Source organism: Perca flavescens, chromosome 3, assembly GCF_004354835.1.
Source record: "Perca flavescens isolate YP-PL-M2 chromosome 3, PFLA_1.0, whole genome shotgun sequence".
NCBI lineage: Eukaryota > Metazoa > Chordata > Actinopteri > Perciformes > Percidae > Perca > Perca flavescens.
This window is the reverse complement of record NC_041333.1, coordinates 16,152,160-16,173,193: the sequence shown is the minus strand read 5'-3', so window position 1 is coordinate 16,173,193 and position 21,034 is coordinate 16,152,160. Positions and strand designations below refer to the sequence as shown.

At 44.4% G+C, this 21,034-nt stretch overlaps 1 protein-coding gene across 6 annotated transcripts in view; it reads right to left on the bottom strand.

The window, feature by feature from the left end:
- npas1 (neuronal PAS domain protein 1) overlaps positions 1-21,034 on the bottom strand; it is a 64,877-nt gene that overhangs the window by 9,407 nt on the left and 34,436 nt on the right. For 5 of the 6 annotated variants that reach the window (XM_028573107.1, XM_028573106.1, XM_028573105.1 and 2 more), the window contains 4 exons: positions 17,324-17,491; positions 15,530-15,768; positions 6,285-6,352; positions 4,244-4,333 (listed from right to left, as the gene is read on the bottom strand). In XM_028573107.1, coding sequence (XP_028428908.1) covers positions 4,244-4,333; positions 6,285-6,352; positions 15,530-15,768; positions 17,324-17,418 — 492 coding nt within the window. In that variant the 5' untranslated portion in view covers positions 17,419-17,491. Of the gene's footprint in view, positions 1-4,243; positions 4,334-6,284; positions 6,353-15,529; positions 15,769-17,323; positions 17,492-20,449; positions 20,619-21,034 lie in introns of those variants that run through there. The other variant, XM_028573110.1, reaches the window with a different exon arrangement.

Below are 21,034 nucleotides of genomic sequence, written 5' to 3'. Positions count from 1 at the left end.
TTGGAAAACAAGGTAGAGAGGCAAACAGGTCCTTAAGGGCTTTACCAGGCTTAAGACCTATCCGAGTAATATCACTCCATCACAGGCAAAAGGGAGGGATTGAAAAAAGTTCAGACAGAAATGAGAAGATGAGAAGGAGACGGAGCGATTGAGAGGATGAGTCAGGCTCAGACATAAAAACAGGTATGGAATGTGGCGCAAAGGAAAGACGTGAGGAGAGACTGAGATCATTCAAATCTCTCCGCGTGTGTGTTTGTGCGTATGCGAGCACACGGCGCGCCTGTTTCTCTGCGTATGTGACTAGACTAGTCTGTTTTTGTGTCTCCACACGTCATTGTGTGTCATTGTTGGTGTGAGTAGGTGTCTGTCAGTGCACCTGCATGAACTTGTGTGTCTGTGTGTGTGTGTCTGTGTCTGTGTGTGTGTGTGTGTGTGTGTGTGTGTGTGCGCGTGCGTGTGTGTGTGTGCGTGTGTACGTATGGCAGTGCGTTGGGGATGATGTGGGGAGGAGGAGGGCAGCAAGCAGGGGAAGGAGAGACATGATATAAATAATAGCAGGGGGCTTTAATATGTATGAGGCATCCGGGCAGTGGTCCACAACACACTCTCAGCCCTCAGCCCTCACTGACTGATGGGAGAGGAGAGAGGGAGGGAGGGGGGAGAGGGGGGAGGGGGAGCTGCATACTAACCATTCCCAGATCAATTCTCTCCTCCCTTAATCCACCATCCTTCCTCCCTTCTCTTTACCCCATTTATTCCTTTCCTTTCTCCTCCCAGCCCCTTCTCCTACATCTCCGTCCTTTCCGTCTCTCCTCCCTCCAATTTGTCATTTTCGCCAACCTTTGTCTCCTCTTCCTCTACTCCATCAATTCTTTTCTTTTCTCCTCTACTTACTTCTCCCCCCCTCTCTCTCCTCATCTGCTTCGTGGCATTCCCAGGTTTATCCGAGATTCTGGCCTGGAGACCCGGGGAGAAGAAAAATGATACCTGCCGGCACTAGGGGAGTGGGCGGCAGGCTGTGCCCTTGGTCAAGGTGCCTGACCTGGGGTAAGCCGGCTAAGCAACCCCCCTGTCGGGGGAGAAGCCCAGGGTGTAAGCCAGGGCAGAGGGGTCAGACGGGGGGGGACAGGGGACGGCAGGGCAGGGGTGGTCCACAGGGGCGAAATGCCCTCTAAAACAAACCACCAGTTACACTTTTTCACTCAGAACATCGTTTGTTTGTCTGTCCTTCCTCTCTCCCCTGTGCCCGCCTCCACTCACCAACAAAGTATATCGAAGTGTTTTTGTTCTCTCCCTCCCTCCAACCTCTCCTTTCTCTCTTTTTGAATCTCTTTCTTTCTCGTTGTATGTGTCCATAAACATACTATATACTCCGTAACTCATCTCCTCAACACCAAACTCCATCTGACCCTTTCTGGCTGTCTCTCTTTCTCATCATAAACCCCTTCGATCCCCGTCTGCTTTCATCTTTTCAGGAAGGTAAACGTGGCGTTGTATGTTCAAGGTTTTGAACGTAATCTTCGATCATAAATAATTTCATTAGAATGCTGATGGCTCAGGCCCTGTTTGAGTAGATGCGATGGGTTAGGCCATCTGCTCAGCTGATAAGAACAGCTCTGTTTTATTAGCATCTCCACCAAAGCCTCGGCTGTCTTGTTTACCTAGGCAATCCCAAGGCGAATTTCATTCCTACTGCACATTTAAACTCTATTTACACACTCAGACTCCCTCTCTCTCTCTCTCTCTTTACCACTGTCTCTCATCCTCACCCCTATTCCGCTCCTTTGTATTCTTTCTTTCTCGTAATTGTCTGCCTGGTTCGCTATGTTTCTCACTGTTTTGTTATGTCTTCTCCCACTCTATCTTTCTTATGTATTTCTTTTTGCAAAGTGAAAACCCAAGAAACTCCATGGCAGGTGCAAACAAACAACTCTTATCCTGGTCTCTCCATTCAAACAGGATAGGTTTGTGTTTTTTTCCCCCAAGTCTATCATACATAATACAATATTTGCAAGCCCATATGTACATTAAAAGAGTTACTATTGTCTCCATACTGGCTGTGAAGAGATCTCTTCCCCCTGTGACTCGTTCTAATAAGCAGCCTACGCACGTTGCTGCCGAGCCCCTCCTCAAAATTGCAAGTGCACATAAGAGCTACGGCGGCTTTAAAGATACCACAGAGATTGCAAGAACTGTGATTAGTCAGCTTGTGTTTTCTCCAACATGTTTCCTATACTGGTGGAGATCGTGAATACAATATTAAAGAGTAACTGAACACCCTGGGAAAATCTTGTTTTTGCCGTCTCACCTTCCTGTAGTGATGTACAGGTGTACTCCAGGGTGTCAGTACACCGTGACATCACTGTTGGGCGTGGTTCCAGATGCAACAGAGCGCATCTCTGACCACACTCTAAGCTACTGTTTGAACAAAGCCCACACTTATTTGGAAAAGAAAATGAACGCAAATGGTAAGATTATTATCAGTGATGCCGGGTGTATTTAGAGATCAGGTTTGAAACTTTGAACTGAAGAGGACAGCAAAACATTGCTTTTCACCCGGGTGTTAAGTTACTCTTTTGGGCGTTCAGACATCTCAGAAGCAAGCTTGCTCGCAGCGATTTCTGCTTTGCGTCATCGTGAATAAAGGAACGTAAAAACTGTGATTTTACGCAGTAGTCTCTTAATCAGTAATGTGTGCTATGGTGCTATATCACAGCAAACACAGGTAACACAGTTACATTTGGGAATACAATTAAAGAACAATATGGCCTGAACAATACATCCATCTGGTGTAAAGGTAAAGGTACTTTATTGTCACATACACATAGCAAAATTCATTCTCTGCATTTAACCCATCCCTCAAGGGAGCAGTGGGGGACCAACTCCAGATCTGAGCCAGTGCCTTGATCAAGGGCACGGACCGGAGAACCTAGTACTAGAACCTAGTATTTTTGATGGTGGGGGAAACCAGAGAAACTCCACACAGAAAGGCCCGGAACGACCTGGATTTGAACCTAGAACCTTCTTGCTGTGAGGCCACAGTGCTAACCATTGGGCCACCATGCTGCCTGTTGCAAGGCTGCCATCAATGGGTCAAATTCAACGCTGAACTATAAACCAAATCAAAAGGTTCTGCAGTCTTTATCCAAAAATGCATTTTAATGTTCAGCTAAAAATAATATAAGGCTTTAGCAGTCTGAGTTAAACAAATCAAGTGGGTATTCACTTGTTCCTTGTAGTCACATCACGTCTGTGTGGTGTCCAGGAAACAAAAATACATGCAGCCAGCAGGAAGTATCCCTCTGCCATGACTCTGCAAGGAAGCACTGCCCATATTATATTCATACATTACAGTCATTTCATGCTAAAAATGACAGTAACTTTATCAGATGCCCACTTGACTCTACTTTACAAAGCATTTCTAAACAGAGTGAGGACTGTGGATTTTGTCCACTGCGGCCGTGTTCGGAGGTGGCCGCCTCGCAGCCGCTACAGACAGGGGGAAAGTGACCAATTACTCTTTCAATGTACATATAGCATGTGAGTGTGGTACTAAGACAGAGTTAAAACAAAATCCAAACTTATCCTTCAATGTCGCCAAGGGCAGACACTCAATCACTGCACATTTCCACATTTAAAAAAACCACTCAGATACTTCTGTTACTGTAGCACTAACTTTCTCTCTCTCTCATGCTGTACGGATTCTTCTTACTTTGAAACATCTCTCTCTTATCACACCTCTCCTCCTTTTCTCCCCCTCTCTTTCTCTCTCTGACTGTCTCTATCTATCTTCCCATCCCCCTTGGTGTTTTTCCCCCTCCCTACAATCAATGTGGCTTTTAAGATGCCTATCGATTTGTTCCCCTAGACAGGCCCAGCGCGCTGGGGCGACACTTTGATTGCTGGGCCAGTAATTACTGTTATTATTTATGCATCTGGGCAAAATGGCAGGACTTAACATTCACAGTACAAGAGGCCAGAGGCAATCAACAGAGGTGAGCACCTGGCGAGGGAGAGAGGGCGGTAGAGAGAGAGAGTAGCATTGCCCCCGTGAGAGTTGCACTCCAGAGATGAGCGCAAAGAGTGCAGTCAAAGATATTCACACACACACACACACACCTGGCAGGGGTTATGAAAGCATAAGCAGAAGATAGGCACATGTGTGCAAATGCGCTTGTATACAAAGGATTATTCTATGTGTGTGTGTGTGTGTGTGTGTGTATGTGTAATGAGGTCATCTTACCTGTGAGAGGCCCAGGTAGATAGAAACTGTCTCTGAGATGTAGAGAAAACGTCCCTCCTGACTGACCACGAACACAAAGCCATCCAGAGACTGTGCACACACGCGCGCGCACACACACACACACACACACACACACACACACACACACACACACACAAAGGCAAACAGAAACAAGACAGACAAATTAGAGCAATTAGTGTGTATCGAACAAATTACAATGAGCTAGATAACAAACAGCCCGTCAACCCTCGGCCTCTTCTCTCAATTCACAGGCACACACACAATCATACTCACATGTGTACACACACACACACACACACACACACACACACACACACACACACACACACACACACACACACACACACACACACACACGCATAAATGTGAACAGACATGAAACAACTCCCATAGATGCAAGCTGCAGCTACACACAACAGCTGTCAACAAGGCCTGCATAACTAAACACACAAAAAGCAGCAGAGACAAAAATGCCACATGTGCACGCACGCACACACACACACACACACACACACACACACACACACACACACACACACACACACACACACACACACACACACACACACACACACACACACACACACACACACACACACACACACACACACACACACACACACACACACACACACACACATACGTAAACACAGGACCAGACACTGGTACAGACACAGATAGAACTAGAGTCATTACAGCCTGCAGTGATTCTAATGAGAAGTGAAAGGTATACAGCCAGGCCATTAGAGAGGACTGCTTCAGAGAATAATATTAATCGTCATAACAAGCATCCAGGAGTGAGCAGACACAGCCTCAGCCTCACACACACATACACACACACAGACCAGGGCCACTTTGCTCTAGAAGAATGATTGCTATTTTGGCGGCCCAGTGCTTAAAGTGGCAGTGGTAATTTATGCAACTGACACATCCAGTATGCAAATGTGCGGCCAGGGTGTGGGGTGTCGTGTGTTGCGGCGAGGAGAAACCAGCCGCCTGAATGTCGGAGAACTAAAGTGCAATTATCAGGCTATTACGGCGGGAGGACGGCTGGGAGGAAAGAATCATACAGTTTTTCTGGAGCGTTAATTTGATTTCTATCAGCGTCGTTCCCTAAGCCTCCTTTCCGCTTTAAAATGCCAGAGGAGAGCAGACATATGTAACGTTTCTTTGTTTTACCACCACCGTCTCACTTCTGAATTCTCAGCCTAGATTCCCTTCGCTTTTTGTCTCTCTCTACCGGTTCCCACTCCTACCTACTAAATGTATTTGTATAGCACCTCTTTACAACAAGGCAATTCAAAAAGAGATTTGCATAGGACATAAGGCATTAGGATCCTTTAAGTTTTCTTTTGCCCTCTCTGCTCTGGTTGCTCTTCCAACCATCTCTCCTCCTCCCTCAGAATCCTCTTCGTCTCAACTACAACCTGCAGTGTTACCTTCTTCACACCTCCTCCGAGTCTTGGTCTCTATCATCCCTGCAGTCCTTCTACCCCAGAATCCCCCTCAGGCTACATTCATCTGTCAGTGCAAAGGGAGGCATTCTTTGGCAGCCAGCGATATCGTCCGAGCATCTGAGGTCTATGAGATGTGTGAGTGTCAATGTGTGCGGATGTGGGAGCATGCGATAGGAGATTGCTTGGAAATGTAAGTCTGAGAGACTGAGGTATGATACTGCGATCGCACACAAGCACGGACACACTGAGACAAATGTGCTTGTCTGTCAAGGAAAATACTGGATTAAACTGCCCTTGCGATCCATTCTGAAAAACAAATTCTCCTACTTCTCAAGCTAAATAAACCATTTGAGAACCCACTGGACTATCTGAAATGTTCACAAAGCTGAAAACAGGGCAGTTTGACGTTTTTGGAGACATGATTTTCACAGGACATTGACAACGAGAAGATCTCACAAACCCACTAGAACATCTCAAATACAGAATGCAAACACATGTAGTTACATGATATCATAATAACCATTAAAGAAGAAGAATGTGGGTGTGGGTGCTGTGGTCGTTACCTGCAGGAGGTGCGCCCCTAGGTGCTGCTCAAACATGTCAGTGGCCAGAGAATGAGACGATCGTCTTACTGCAGAGAGAAAGTAGGCAAACACACATGAGACACTGACTAACATCCACATTTCCTTCATACTACATGTGCAAAAAGCTTTGAGAATGATGATAAGAAAGTGCCATTATGATGGGACTGTTTATATTTTTAATTTCTCGCACTTGCCCTTCGGTTACACTTTTTATTTTCCAAGTATAGATTTGAGGCAATATCTGTCGAACTACCACGTGGCGTGCTTCACTGTAGAGACATTTGGAGTTAAATTGAAAATATCTAAATAGAATTTTGCTGTGCAGTAAAACAAAATGTTGTATCAAGATTTTTTTTGGTGTATTGTAATTCTGTGGACTTTTTGGGCTCAGGAAGGTGATATTTATAAACTTTCAGATTGGGTTAATAAAGCTATGAAATATTGGTAATTATACAAAATGATCTGTAAATATGACTTGTTCATCAGTTGGTGTTTGTAATAATGTTGCATCTCTTGAAAAGATCTCTTGTGAAGTCTTTAAATCTGCACTGAAATGAAAAACAAAACTTACAAACAGAAGAATCGACCGAAACGGTTGCATGTCTGAAAAACTGAGCATAAGGAGGGGTTGCTATGTGACGCACACCACTCAATTGTTGCCAGACATGCAAACACACACACACTCACGGTGTCTGCATCGCCACTCTTAATGCATCCCAAACACAAGCTATCAGAGCTGCTTCGGTGCCAAAGAGGTGCTGTTTACCAAGGCAATTACAATACAAATAGAGTTGGAGGTGGTTAGGTAGGGGAGGGGGGTGTGAAGATAGGTATGAAAGGAGCAGAGAGGGTACGGCAGGGAAAATGAGAAAACACTAAGGAAGCCGAGAGTGATCCCTTTCTCCCAAGCAAACCAGGGCACGAGGGGCTGCAGTGACGTGGAAGATTAATTTAGCAATCAGCCGTATTTACTGATTTATGTCAAAAAGAGTAGGTGACGGTGTGTGTGTGTGTGTGTGTGGGGGTGGGTGCACCTGCGAGTGTGTGATTGCAAAAGTGGCGACCATACGTGAGAAGTAATCTCACTCCAACAGGGCTGCTTTTAAAACACAATGTTCCTTATCCGGCAGAGACAAACTATGTATGTATACGCGAAATGTGTGTGTAAAAGAGCATCTGAATGTGTGCGTGTGTGTGTGCGTGCGACTTTAGGGATCATCAGATATCAGTGTGTGTTGCTGCAAGGCTGAGGGAAATCAATACACGTTATGACAGGAAAATGAAAGCGCTGCTCTGGGTTACAACTGAACACAGAGGGAGGGTCGAAACACACACACACACACACACACACACACACACACACACACACACACACACACACACACACACACACACACACACACAGCTGCCTGCTTGTGATGTGTGTTCAGTGAATAGAGGAGGGAGGCATTCCATTAGAGCTATAGACACATACACACTTTAGGAATACACACAGCAATGAATTCTCATGCACAGTATACACAGTGGCAACATGCCCTCCGATTAAACAACACAAATACCCACACGCACACACACACATGCGCACGTACGCACACACGCACGCACACACACACACACACAAACACACAAACACATACAAATACAGAGTTGTCGGACAAAGCCACTGTGATATTGTGAGATTGGGGTCCCCCTGTGTGACAGTGTGTGAATATAAATAAGGCAAGTCCATTCAGGGCTATGAAAGGGGGTCTGGTGCTGGGACCCTTCAGCCTAGCCAGTCCATGCCTGGAGGGGGATGGGGAGACCATCTCGCTCTCTGCCTGCCTATCAGGCTCCCTTGTGGGGCTGCGATGGAGCTGCAGCGCTGGGGAGTCTAAAGGAAGCCACCCCCATCATGGCCATATGAGAATCAAAAAGGATATACACACACAGTGTGATGTTAGTTTGTGCATGCCTCACAAGTGAAAAGAAATGCATAGAGTGTGTGTGCCTGTCTTGAGTTACATGTCACAGATCCCTAGAGGAGTGAAGGTGATGGGGGGCAATCAGTAGTGCTGAGTAGTGTCAGCGGGGCGAAGGAAACGCTGGATGTGACATGAGGCCGGGAGGGCTGACGGATGAGTCTACACACTCACACACACAAATACACAGAGGACCATTTATTAAAGACTGCCAGAGTACAATAGGGCAGCCAGGAAACCAAAACACTGGACCTGGTGTGTGTGTGTGTGTGTGTCTGTGTGTGTGTGTGTGTGTGTGTGTGTGTGTGTGTGTGCATGCATGCACAAATGTGATGTGAAGAGAGAGAGTCTCACAGCGGTGTTCGTATCTCACTCTGAGAACAAAGATCTTTCTGTAGTGGTGCTGTGAACCCCTACTTCTATGTGTGTGTGTGTGTGTGTGTGTGTGTGTGTGTGTGAAGAGTGAGGGTCATGCATGGTTCTCTTTGTTCCTTAAATATTATTACTACTATAATATCTTGTCTAATTCAACTCATTTAGTGGTTGAAAATAAATCATCGTTCAGAATCATTTAAAGGAACATTTCGGATTGTTCAACTTGGATTTGAACTTGGACATTCCTGAAAATCAGACAGGTGTTAACAAACCAACAGCGTAGCCAGATTATCTACAGTAAACAACGTGTTTTATTGTTTGTTAAAACTGCCAATAAGTACACCCAAAATGTTGGTAATGATCCCTTATTTCATAAAAAGAAGAAAAAAAAACATTCTTAAATTTGTAAAGTTTCATCTATCATTCCCCGAGTAAAACTGTCACCTGCAATCACAGAGTTCATCACTGAGATCTACGAATGCTGCATTATCACAAAAACTTTTCCTTTTGCGGCTTGTTTACACATTAATCAGACCTATTTTGCCCAAAAACCTTCAGCAAATACATATATATAAGTACCTACATGTGTTAAGTGTATAATAATATAATAACTTTGTACCGGTGACTTCTGGGCAATAAGGGATTATCACCAACCTTTCATGTGCACTGACTTTCGATTTTACCTTAAAATAGTGGTCAGGTATTTAGGCTAAACTGTTGTTGTTTACAACCTGTCTGAGTGTTCGATGACTTATTGCCCGCCCTGTCTGGCTTTGTTGTAGCATTGTTGTCATGTTCCCAATTCGCAGTAATTACTTTGGTGACTACAATGTTATCATAGAAATAGTGGACAAAAACAAGAAAATAGTACTCTAATAAACTGGAATTATCCTTTAAAATGGTTTAGGTGAATATACATTCAGCTTTTTTACTTTTGTTTCTGTGTACAGTACATGCATGTAAGATGTACATACTTGTGTACAGACCTGGAAACAGACCCATGTGTGCACCTGAGCTCTTTGATCGCTTCTTTCTGTCGCACTCCCATTTCATTAGCTTCCCAGGACTCTGCTGTGAGGTTTAATTTCATTGTGGGAATAGGAGACCGAAGAGGATGGGGCGCGATTGGACACGTTAATTATAGTCTGACTCGTAGGTCAATTCTCGGGGTCTCCCCAGCGCTCCTCAAGAAGAAAAGATAGAAATTTCATTTGAATGATTTTCATTATACCTCTGTCTAATATATAATTTAGTCCCAGTTAAGTCCACGAGTGATGGCCACACACACACCCCCTACCTCCATGCATATAACCATATACACGCACATCCTTTCCGCCTCCACAGTGTCAACCTTTTAAACCAGGTTAGGATGTAACCATGGGAACCAAACGGATAACAGATGCAGTGAACCCCTCTTTCTTTCCATCTAGCTTCCTCTCTCTGTCTTCTTTTCTGTCTTTGTCTCTCAAGTTTGGCTCCGCTGCCGTAGTTTCACCCTTTCATAACAAGAGCCTGATCACCTGCCAAGTTGTTTACTACCATCCGAATTTGACGTTTCGGCTGTTCGACAGACAGAGAGAGAAAGAGTGACCCTAATCGCAGCGTCCGTCTCTGACGCAATTATCTTCTCACTCTGACATCAATCCCTCCCTCCTTCTCTCTATCTCTCCATCTCTCCTCTGTCGCTCCCTCACTCCTTTTGCGGTCGAACATAATTTGAGTGCAATTAACTTCCCTTAAAAGCCCCGGCTGCTTTAAACGCCGTGAATTAGAGGGGAGGCAGATGCAGGGAGAACGCGAAAAGGTGGGGGAGACAAAGGGGAGGCGAGGGAGACAGAGGCAATGAAAGAAAGGAGATGAGAGAGAGAGAGAGAGAGAGAGAGAGAGGGAGTGAGTGGAGGCGGAATGAAAGTCAATGTCACCAACGCTGGGGAGGAGAGAGGTGTGTTTGACCTCACTAACAGAGACAGTAAAACACTTGCTGGCCCTGTTGCTGGCAGTGAGTTGTCATTGTACTGTACCTTGTAAAAGACTGAGAAGTTCTCCAGCTGCCGTATTGCACCTGCTAAAGGTCGAGTTGCTACAGATTTGTGGAGATACAGGGCTGTACACACTACACAGTGACATCACTGTCGGGCGTGGTCACAGAGGCATAGAGCACACTTCTGACCACTCCCTACAGTGACCCAGGGCGTAACAACAGGTAAATACACTTTAAAGGTGTAGTAGGTAAGACTTATAAAACTAACTTTCTGTCATGTTTGCTGAAACTGACCCTATGTTCCAGTAGAACTACATGAAGCAGGACATTTAAAAAAAAAAAAAAAATGGCTCCTCTGGCACCACTTACAGCCTGTAATGCGATTTGCAAAATTTCACCACTGTTCAGATGCACCAATCAGGGCCAGGGAGGGGGGTGTCTAACTGCGTGTCAATCACTGCTCATGCACACACGCATTCATTCTCCCTTGTGGGGGGAGGGGCTTAGGAGACCGTTTTGGGCTTTAGCGGAAAGGGGGGAGGGACTGAGAAGTTGTCGATGTTCACATTTTTTGGCGAAGTCCTGGATCTTCACAATCCTACCTACGGCACCTTTAAACGTTCAAGACAAACTTCCAACTTATTTGATGAACGTGTAAGTTATTACCAAAACTTACAACGTTAACATCCATCACACTTATCAGTAGTTAACGTAGTTGTGTGCATGGATTAAGATTCTTTTGCCTCTTTTTTGTTGTTGTGGTTGTTTTGTGTCTCTTTGGGGTCTTTTTGTGTCTCTGTGTGATTGTTCTTTGTCTCTTTGTGGTTGTTTTGTATCACTTCGTAGTCATTTTTTGTTCCTTTGTGGTAATTTTGCATCTCTTCGTGGTCGGTATGCGTCTCTTTAAGTGACACTTGCAGGTGAAGCCCAGGGGTGCCCCTGGGCCTGTGCCCGGCAGGCCCGTTCAGTAATCCATCCATGGTTGTGGGCATGCTGCTTTCCTGTCCAATTATGGGTTATTACTGCTTATTTTTGGTTTTACCACCAAATAATGAAGTCTCATCCTCCGTTCATTTGTGTTTCTTGCCCTTCTTGCCCCGTCATCAGCGTTGCTGCTGTAACCAAATCTCAGCAATTAGTGTGGTAAATTCAATCTGATCACAACCAATAGAAAATAACGCTCTGGTTAAAATAAACTGGAATGATCCTTTCACGGGACATTTAAAAAGGCAGGCAAATAGAAAGACAAACTGGCCCCCAAAGCAAAATGTACTCAATATGGAGAGGTTTTGAAAAACAAATGATTTCTAATAAAAGGGTTGAGTCCTTCAATGCGCTGACACACACACACACACACACGTGCGCGCACAAACACACACACACACACACACACACACACACACACACACACACACAAAACAAACAGTGAAACACACACACACTGAATGGGAATGACTATCATGGGTCATTTTACTTTTCCTCCCTTCAGCCTTTCCTTTTCGTTTGCTCCCTCCTTCCATAATCTGTCTCTCTCCTCCTTCTTTCCCCCCTCTCCCGCTCTCTCAATCTCTCTCTCTCTCTCTCTCTCTGTGAAGGTCATGCAATTGATTTTCCTCTGTCTATTCATTTTTCAAGACTGGCTTTGAAACGTGGGAAGCAGACAAAAGCCACACCAGCCCCTCCCCTTCCCTCCATCCCTCTCCTCTCCTCCACCCTCCACCTTCCTTCCCTCTCCGCTGGCCTTCGCCCATCTAAAAACCCTCGGACAAGAGGGCGAGTGGAGGAATGCAAGCCGCCACCCCCCACCCCCTTTCCCTTCACACTCCTCTCCTTCCTCTCCTCTTTTTTTCTCTTTATTCCTTCTACATTTGTCCCTTCCCCTCCTCTCTGTCCTCCTCTCCCTTTCAGCTGGATCTCTGACCACATTCCACTAACGGAATTAAAGTCATGCATCACACTTAAAACCCTGCCAATGCATTGTGGGTAGACTTGTTCAAACTGATGTCCAAATTAGCATTGCATTTTCAGCCTTGGCCCCACTGAGACTGTGTGACCTGCTTGTAAAAATCTCCAAACATTTAATAAAATACGCAAGGTATCAGATCCCGACCTAGTGGAAGAAATGTTCCGGATAATTCAGACTGTAATACCGCCTGTAGCTGACACGCGATTCATTGTGTTTTTCAAGTGCATCACAATCTTCTATGACCTTCGAGTAGCTGCTGCAGGATTCTATATATTTACAGTTATGGTTCACATCTGTACGAGAAGTGCTTCTCATTTTTGTGTAAGCAGCATTCCCTGCATTTGTCTTTCTACCACATTTCCAGTTCATGCACAGGACAGCAACGGCTACCTGCACACCTACTTTTCTAAACAGGTATTTTCGATCAAGGCCAAAGGAAAGCCCGGAATACAGAGGCAAAACAATTCACTACGTGCAGCGCCAAGTCAAGGCCGCGGCTAGGAGTAAGCGTGATAGTGCAAGGATATTACTCTGACAGACATTCAGATTGTGCAGCGCTGCATAGCTGATTAAAAATCAATGGATCGCAATGGGCTTACCCATAATAACGTATATTTTCGGATACTGTGGCAATAGATTAGGGTTCACGATGAATGCATTATACAATATGAGTTCTCTGAGCGGGATACTTTTGGTTTACAGTGAGGTATTGCTATTGAAGGCAGGGTTGGTAACTATTTTCAATATACACTTATTTTATAAATTGCTTGAAATGGTCTTTACACTCCGACAGCAATCAATAACTTATGGGCTCTGAAAAGGAGGGGGAAAGATCCGTCATCTGTAGCTGCTGTAATCCTGTAAAAATGCCCACCAATCACTGCCTCGCGGTCAGCTTGGAAAGAACCAATGAAATGCCTAGCCCCATTGCACGCACTCTACCCCTCCCGTGTACGAGCTTGAGCTCAATGCGTCGCCACATTGCTAACAGTAGTTATGTTTGTTTTAATCTTTCGGTATGATAATATTAGGTGTTTGCTTACTGGTGAATGAGCCCCGAGGAGATGCTACATTCAAATCTTGCTAGCTTTTCAACATTAACAAACCGCCTTTAAATGGTCAGATACTTGGCTGGGTATTGAACCTCAATAGTTTCTAAGAACCGACTTAAGTGTACGTAGCACTGAATATTGAAGAAGTGTCAAACATTGGTACCAGGAGCTTAATGAGATTATGCTTAGTCTCAGGTCCATGTTACTTACTAATTGTGTACAGTATATACTTATTGTCATAGTGTCCTGTAATGTTTTACCAAACAAAACCTTGTACCTTACCTTATCAATGTACAGATAGTGATACAGTGCATGTGACAATGGACGCCAATACACCTTTTTCATGTCATGTCAGTAGAAAAGCCCAGGTGTAAATAATAAAAATGAATAGCAGCTAAATTCCATTTAGAGGCTGAGGTATTCTGAATTTTGTCCCTGGAATGGTCCAATCTCTGAAAACACTGGCTACTGCATTTCCCCATAATGCAGCCATTTCCATTACAGAATCCAAGTCTGGTAAATGCCATGTCTTTTAAACTCCACACCCCTAGTTTTTAACACAAGAGCTTTGTTATATACATATATATATATATATATATATATATATATATATATATAAAAAAAAAAAAAAGTTGTGCACGAGTGGTTGACACTCAACCACTCATGCCCAACTTTTTATACTATTAAAACCATCATATCTTATAAGGAATGTGTGGTATATTGTTGTAAAGCAAGCCACTCACAGTCACACATAAACATGCTGTTAACATGCTTTTTGCTCAGATTTCCCCAAATTAGACAGGAACAGGCATGAAAACACACACACACACACACACACACACACACACACACACACACCTCTAATTGCACTGTAGCTGCATCGTTTCCCCTCAGTAATAGTAGCAATTAGACAGGCTGTATAATTACACTGTCCTCGTTATATAGTTAATTTCTGTAATTACAAATCGCACCAATAGTTTCCTCCCTCTTTGTGTATCATCTATCTCACACACACACAAACACACAACACATACATTTCAACTCACACTAGCCTATGGAAAGTCTTGTATTATTATACGCACATGTATGTTTACAGGCTTGTGATTGGACACGTGTGTGTGTGTGCCATTACACAGCACATGTAATTATGGTCGCTAACAGAGTACTGGATTTTTGTGGCGTGGGGTGTCTCTGTGGGCGGGAGTAAGTGGGCAGATCAGACTGCTGAGGATTGCTTTTGATTGAAATAGAGATGTGAGATGGATGCATGGATTTCAGCGGTTTCAGTCCATTGGCAACAAACATCAGCATATTTATCTCTGCTGTATAATTTTCTTATAGACTGAACTGCGTGAATACTGAGCCGAGAAATGATCCGTCACAACCATGTTTCACTTACCTCTGAATACATGCACGCTGCTATTGTCAAAGTTCATGAAAAGTTTAAGTATTTAACAGATTATAAAAATATTTTAGCCTGGAAGTCTCCCCTACCCCAAGTAAAGTTTGACCAGACAATAAAAGGCATTCATTATGTTTTATAGTTTGGATTTTTATATTTTTATGCAATTATTCACTGAATTTTAATTACCCAACATGAAGGCCCACCATTACCTTTCCAGCCCTCTCCAGTCTGCCAGAATGAAGATCTGGTGGCCAAAATGTATCAAGTTTAAGTATATTTAGTCCTCAATAGTAGCTACAGTAGGAACCCATTTCCTACCAACTGGGTGTTCAGAAAGAACACAAATCAAATTTTAGAGGTGGTTCGATTGCATACAAAGTCAATGGAAAGATTAGATACAAATGATCCATGGTCGTGGTATGGATTGACGCAATTTAGTTTGCTTGGCAGTATTTCTTTACAGTTGTGTAACCTTTTTGCTCACCTTTGCTGCAGTTGTTGTCTCCCTCCATCAGAGGGCTCCAGGGCGGGTCTCCCTGGCTGGCAAAGGCTCGCATGTGCAGGTAGCTGATGGTCAGCCGGATGACTGAGGCCTTGTCCAGCTGGCTGGTGATGGCCCCCGGCAGAGGCAGCATCTTGGCCAGCTCAAAGAACTCGAAATTCTCCTTCCCCCGCCGTGAACGAGCCGCATTGCGAGACTTCTCTTTACGCAGGTTCTGGAGACTGAGAGGTAAACAAGTGGAAGGTGAATTAATGGAAGAAATAGATGAATGCAGGGATGAGAGAAAAGAAGAGGAGGGCAGAGAACATTGTCTGAATCAGGACTGTTGTTGTGGGAGAAACTGGTAATGGCCATTTACTGACCAGTCTACAGACCACGTAGTTGTGTGCACCTGATTGTTTCATGCTCTGTATAAATGACCTGAGCATCAATCCAGAAAACCCATTTCATAAATAAAGTACATACAGTATAATGGTAATGGCTCCTGCAATTCAAGTGAAACAATCTCCCTTCTGACCCATCTCTTGCAGATTGGCCTGGTAATTACAGACAAACTCCCTTCTTCTCTCTGGCAGAGCAGAGTCCTAATAATGACATTTGCTCCACAATCCATATGTGAACACACATACACACACAAACGAACCACACACACACACACACACACACACACACACACACACACACACACACACACACACACACTCTCGCTGCCCTCCCTTCCTCCCTCCAACCCCTCGCTCTCACCCTCTCTCCCTCTCTCTCATCTGGTCCCGAGCTAGTGAGCTGAAGCCGTGATTGAGGGATCAATAGGAGAGGGAGGGGCAGAGTGACAGAGGGGGGCCGGGGCTCAGGTAGCCTGTCTCTCTGATTGGGTATTGACTCTCCTCAATGGGGCCTGAGTGGTGGAATTATGTTGTCACAGCCACTTCACAATTTGTGTTGGTGCTGCGCTGGAATAAAGTGTGTGTGTGTGTGCGTGTGTGTGTGTGTGTGTGTGTGAGAGAGAGAGTGAGTTAGAATGAAAGCTAAAGAAGAAAGAAGAACCAGCCTTTCTCCCTCGTGTCTGTGTTGTTGATTCTCATCCTAAGAAAGACCACCAGTTGGGTGTGTGTGTGTGTGTGTGTGTGTGTGTGTGTGTGTGTGTGTGTGTGTGTCCTCCTCGATGCATGTGTGAGCGAAAGAAAGAACAGAACAAAGAGAAGGCTGGACATAGTGTGTGTACATATGTTTATATCTTAATCAGCTGACACAGCTGACGCAGTATTTCTCCCTGCTATTTCCTAATAAGTGAAAACAGTGTGTGTTTCTCTATGTGTGTGTGTTTGTGTTGTGGACTCATACTGCCAGCCCTCTGTAACATCTCATTATTATACTGTCTCGACCCCAGCCACAGAGAACAATCAATACACACACATTGATTCTGCTTAGTTTTTATATCCGCCTGTAAATGACTGCCCATTAATAATTCCAGCCAAATGTATTTAATCTCCCACTAAGGGGAGGGGATTCACAGCTCTGACAGGATTGGCAAGTGAGCAACAATACGGGTTATATGTAGCATTGAGGAGATCAGAATTATGTCTTCCAGATTGTGTTTCATTGATAGGAAATTGTTCTTCAGGCTGTCACCGTGTGCAAGGGTGTTAATGCATGGATTTCACCTTTCAAAGATTAATTCATGGGCATGCACGCAGGCTTATGCTGTACCAGCCTCTGTGTGTGTGTGTGTGTGTGTGTGTGTGTGTGTGTGTGTGTGTGTGTGTGTGTGTGTCTCACCAGGGAAGGGTGGGAGGCTTGGCCAGTAGTCCTTGTAGGAAATCCCACTCCACACTCACACACTTCCCCTCACTGACAAACGGCATGGTTGCCATCCTTCTCCCAATCACGTGCCGACGCTGCTGTTAACGAAGGCTCTGATTGGTTGAGGATGTGACGGACTCAGACCTGGAGATCCACGAGAGACAGCAGAGGAGAAACAAAAAGAAAAAGAGGAAAAGAAGGGAAAAGAGTCACTGAATCATTCACCAATAATAGCCATAAAATAGTCATGAACTACTTAAACGTTTACAGGTGACAGCACATATGGCATTTTTGGTATGTCAAACATATAGCAATTTTTAGGGAGCCTTTAATTGTTTAATTAGCAATTGTGTTTGCATTGCAATATATTGCATATTGTGTTTTTCAACGAAATGCTTTTAAAGCTAGGAGCGAGCATGCAGCCTTTTTTCAAATAAAGACAAATGACATTTTATCTCCATTTGCAGTTTCCATTCAGCCCTTTTACTATAATTTGAAAGAATACAATTTGCATTAAAATGCCTGGATGAAAACCCATCTTATGATTTCTTACTTCATCTATCAGAGAGACAGAGAGAGAGCGCGAGAGAGAGAGAGAGAGAGAGAGAAAGAAAGAAAGAAAGAAAGAAAGAAAGGTGATGAGGTTGAGACAGAGAGAGCAATTAGGTACTGTATGTATTTCCCCACATAAAGGTCAGAGATTGTTACCAAAGTAATAGATACAAGCCAAAACACTGAGCCTCCTTTGATGTCACCATTAAGCTGAAAATCTCACAGATCTCCAAATGTCTCCCTTCATCCCTGAGAGATTATTCAAACTTGTCTGCAACTGAAGTTTAAAGCAAACATCTCCAAAGACGCAGCACAGGCTGTCCACTGCCCACTCCTCCACATCTACTGTCTCCAGCACTACCCTCCTGTCCTGGAAGTTGCCAATATTCCTCACTGTCCTCAAACAGAGCGCCGCTCCTTGCCCGTTTCTCTCCCCTCCCTCTCCTCTGTGCTGTGTTGACATTTAAAGGGCTAGTGTGGCCCCGAGCACCGCGGTGTCATGCCCTTGGGCCTCTTACTGCCTCTCACTCTTTAACTCTCTCCGTCTTTGGCCCGGCTGGGTCAGCACAATCAAGTCAGTAGAGCTTTGCTGGGGCAGTAGAAAATGGATTATGTCTCGAGTTTGAGCATGGCTATGCTGACCTTGGCTAAGAGAGGTCAGCAGAAGCTAGGCAGGTTTGGCAGATATCATTTCACAAATCTGGGCTGGAACATAACAACATAAAGTATGCATGAAAACTTCTTGGAACAGTTTCAAAGGCAGCAGAGTCGATGAGGGATTCAACACAGAGAATAGTTGTTGAAAGGGGAGATTGAGTTATTCACTTACCTTTGGTAGTTTGAGGCGGAGATAGTAAAGCAAAAAAGTACACTTTCTATTGATAAAATGGTCCGAGGTCAGTGATAGAAAGATTGGCCTTAATAAAAACTGAAGAGGAGGGTATGTGACTATCTACCTCCCAATATCTCCTTCCACAATGCAACGTTTGATCAGAATGCATTTATTTTGCTTAGGAAGTGTACTCAAAGCTCAAAGCTCACTAAACAAGACTGAGAGTCTACAGCCTTCCCAGCAGCTCTGTGAGGCTGTACTACGGCACAGCAGTAAACCAAAGTATTGGACTAAATTTGACCTGATGATTGCGCTACAGGAAAAGTCAGGATATCTGATGGAGATCTGTACATTATCTACACATTTCACGGCAATAGATGAAAAACTTCATACTGGAGCAAAGTGGAGGACCGACCAAGCCCAATTACCATCCCGATAGCAATGCTGGCTAAAAAGTAGCAAGAACTTGTATCCGTGCTACACTAGGAAATAATTTGGGCTGAGCAATATATAAAGTAAAATCTGTATCACAATAAACTGTCATAGTTAAATACAACTTTTTTTTGCAAAAAAAATTAGTGCATAATTAATTACAGTATGACTAATAAAGTTTCTGGACTTCTGGAATGAACTGCTGGCTGATTGAATGGTGAGATGTGTGGTTAGATATCAGTGGTTGTTGTGGCTCTTTAAAGTTGTATTATATGGGATTTACTTCAAAATTGATTGCTATATAAGTAAGAGACTTGATCAATCTGATTAATATTCCAGCCCTAGATTTAACCTCTTTCCAGGGCCTTTACATTGACAGAATATTTTGTCCAAGGCTTATGTTTAAGGCTAAGGCTTCATTCAACTATAGGAAACCTATATTTCTTTCTCTCAAGCTTCCAGCCTGCAACATTGACAGTCCTCATTCCAGACAGTCTGGTGAAGAGAAGAAAGGGTCAAGGAGAGGGCAGCACACCTCTGTCTAACAACTTCACCTTTGTCACCTTCTCTATCTTACCTGGATAAATGCACTACATGCCAAATTAGGCCGCGTACAGTAGGACGGAGAGATCAAGAGGAGACACAGGCAGGAAACAATTTTCTCTCAAATTTTCACTGCCTCACAAACACACACGCAGCCTCTTTCCATCCTATACCTGAATGTTTATCTCTTAATTGACCCTATCTGTGCTTATCTAATCTCTACCTCCATCTTTCTGTCTCAAACTATCTCTCCATCTCGCTCTACGTCTCCCTCTATCTGGGCAGACACAGGGGCATAATGGACAGGGGCCTCCACAGTAATTATTCAATCAACCTCATAACCTTGTCGCAGGTTGGGCGGCCCATTAATGCACTCACCCAAATGGACCCCGCCACTTTGACTGCCAATGCTCCGGCTAGCTAGCAGCACAACAGGCTGAATGTCAGAAGTGTCATCTAGACAGAGTGTGAAACAATCCGCTCAATAGAGCCGAGTCGACTTATTCTGTAATGGCACAGTGGGAAATATATAGAAAAGGAAAGTGTGACTTCTGAGAGCACTGAGAGTAAAAATACACTGCGCCCACAGCTGTAGAGATCAACCTGTATCAAGTGTTACCGCAGGTGTTCGCAATGTGTTGCTGCAGTGCTACATATTCATAAGTGCGGTGTGTGTATATATATATATATATATATATATATATATATATATATATGTGTGAGTGTGTGATGGAGACCCCTACCCTATAGAGCCCTACTCTCTTGGCACGGTCTCAACAGCAACAGAGCGGAGGGCACTGCGGCGAGCGTTCACAGCCGCTGTTTGCCGTGCGTTTCTCTCTGGCAGCTAGCTTGGCTCCCGTTCTGTTTATTTTCAGCGGGGACGTTTAATTAGGGCCTCCAGCTGTCAGAGGTTCGTTAGCGTGCCCCTCCTCTCCCAGAGCCGCCCCTCCCCGTAGGGAGTCAGGGGCATCAGGCAAATGAACACATTTAAGTCAAACAGCACGCAGGCAGACAATAGCCACACTGCCATGCCACCAGCTCCCCTAGGTAGAGACATGGCTGTTTTATGCCTCATCTCTCCAACCCCTGGGGCCCAATACAGAGGCTGGCCAAGACTGTAAAAGTGGAGGCAGAGGAGCTCTCACAGCCCACTGGAGACGACATGCACAGTGCGACAATGCAAAGGTAAAGAGCAGGACCAAGGCTATGCAATGTACAGTTTACAACACAGGGAAGGGGAGCCTAGTTCCAGTTCCAAATTCTGAAGGTCGCACTAATCTGAGAAAGATCATGACTTTAGGAAAAACATTTGTGTGTCTTTTTTC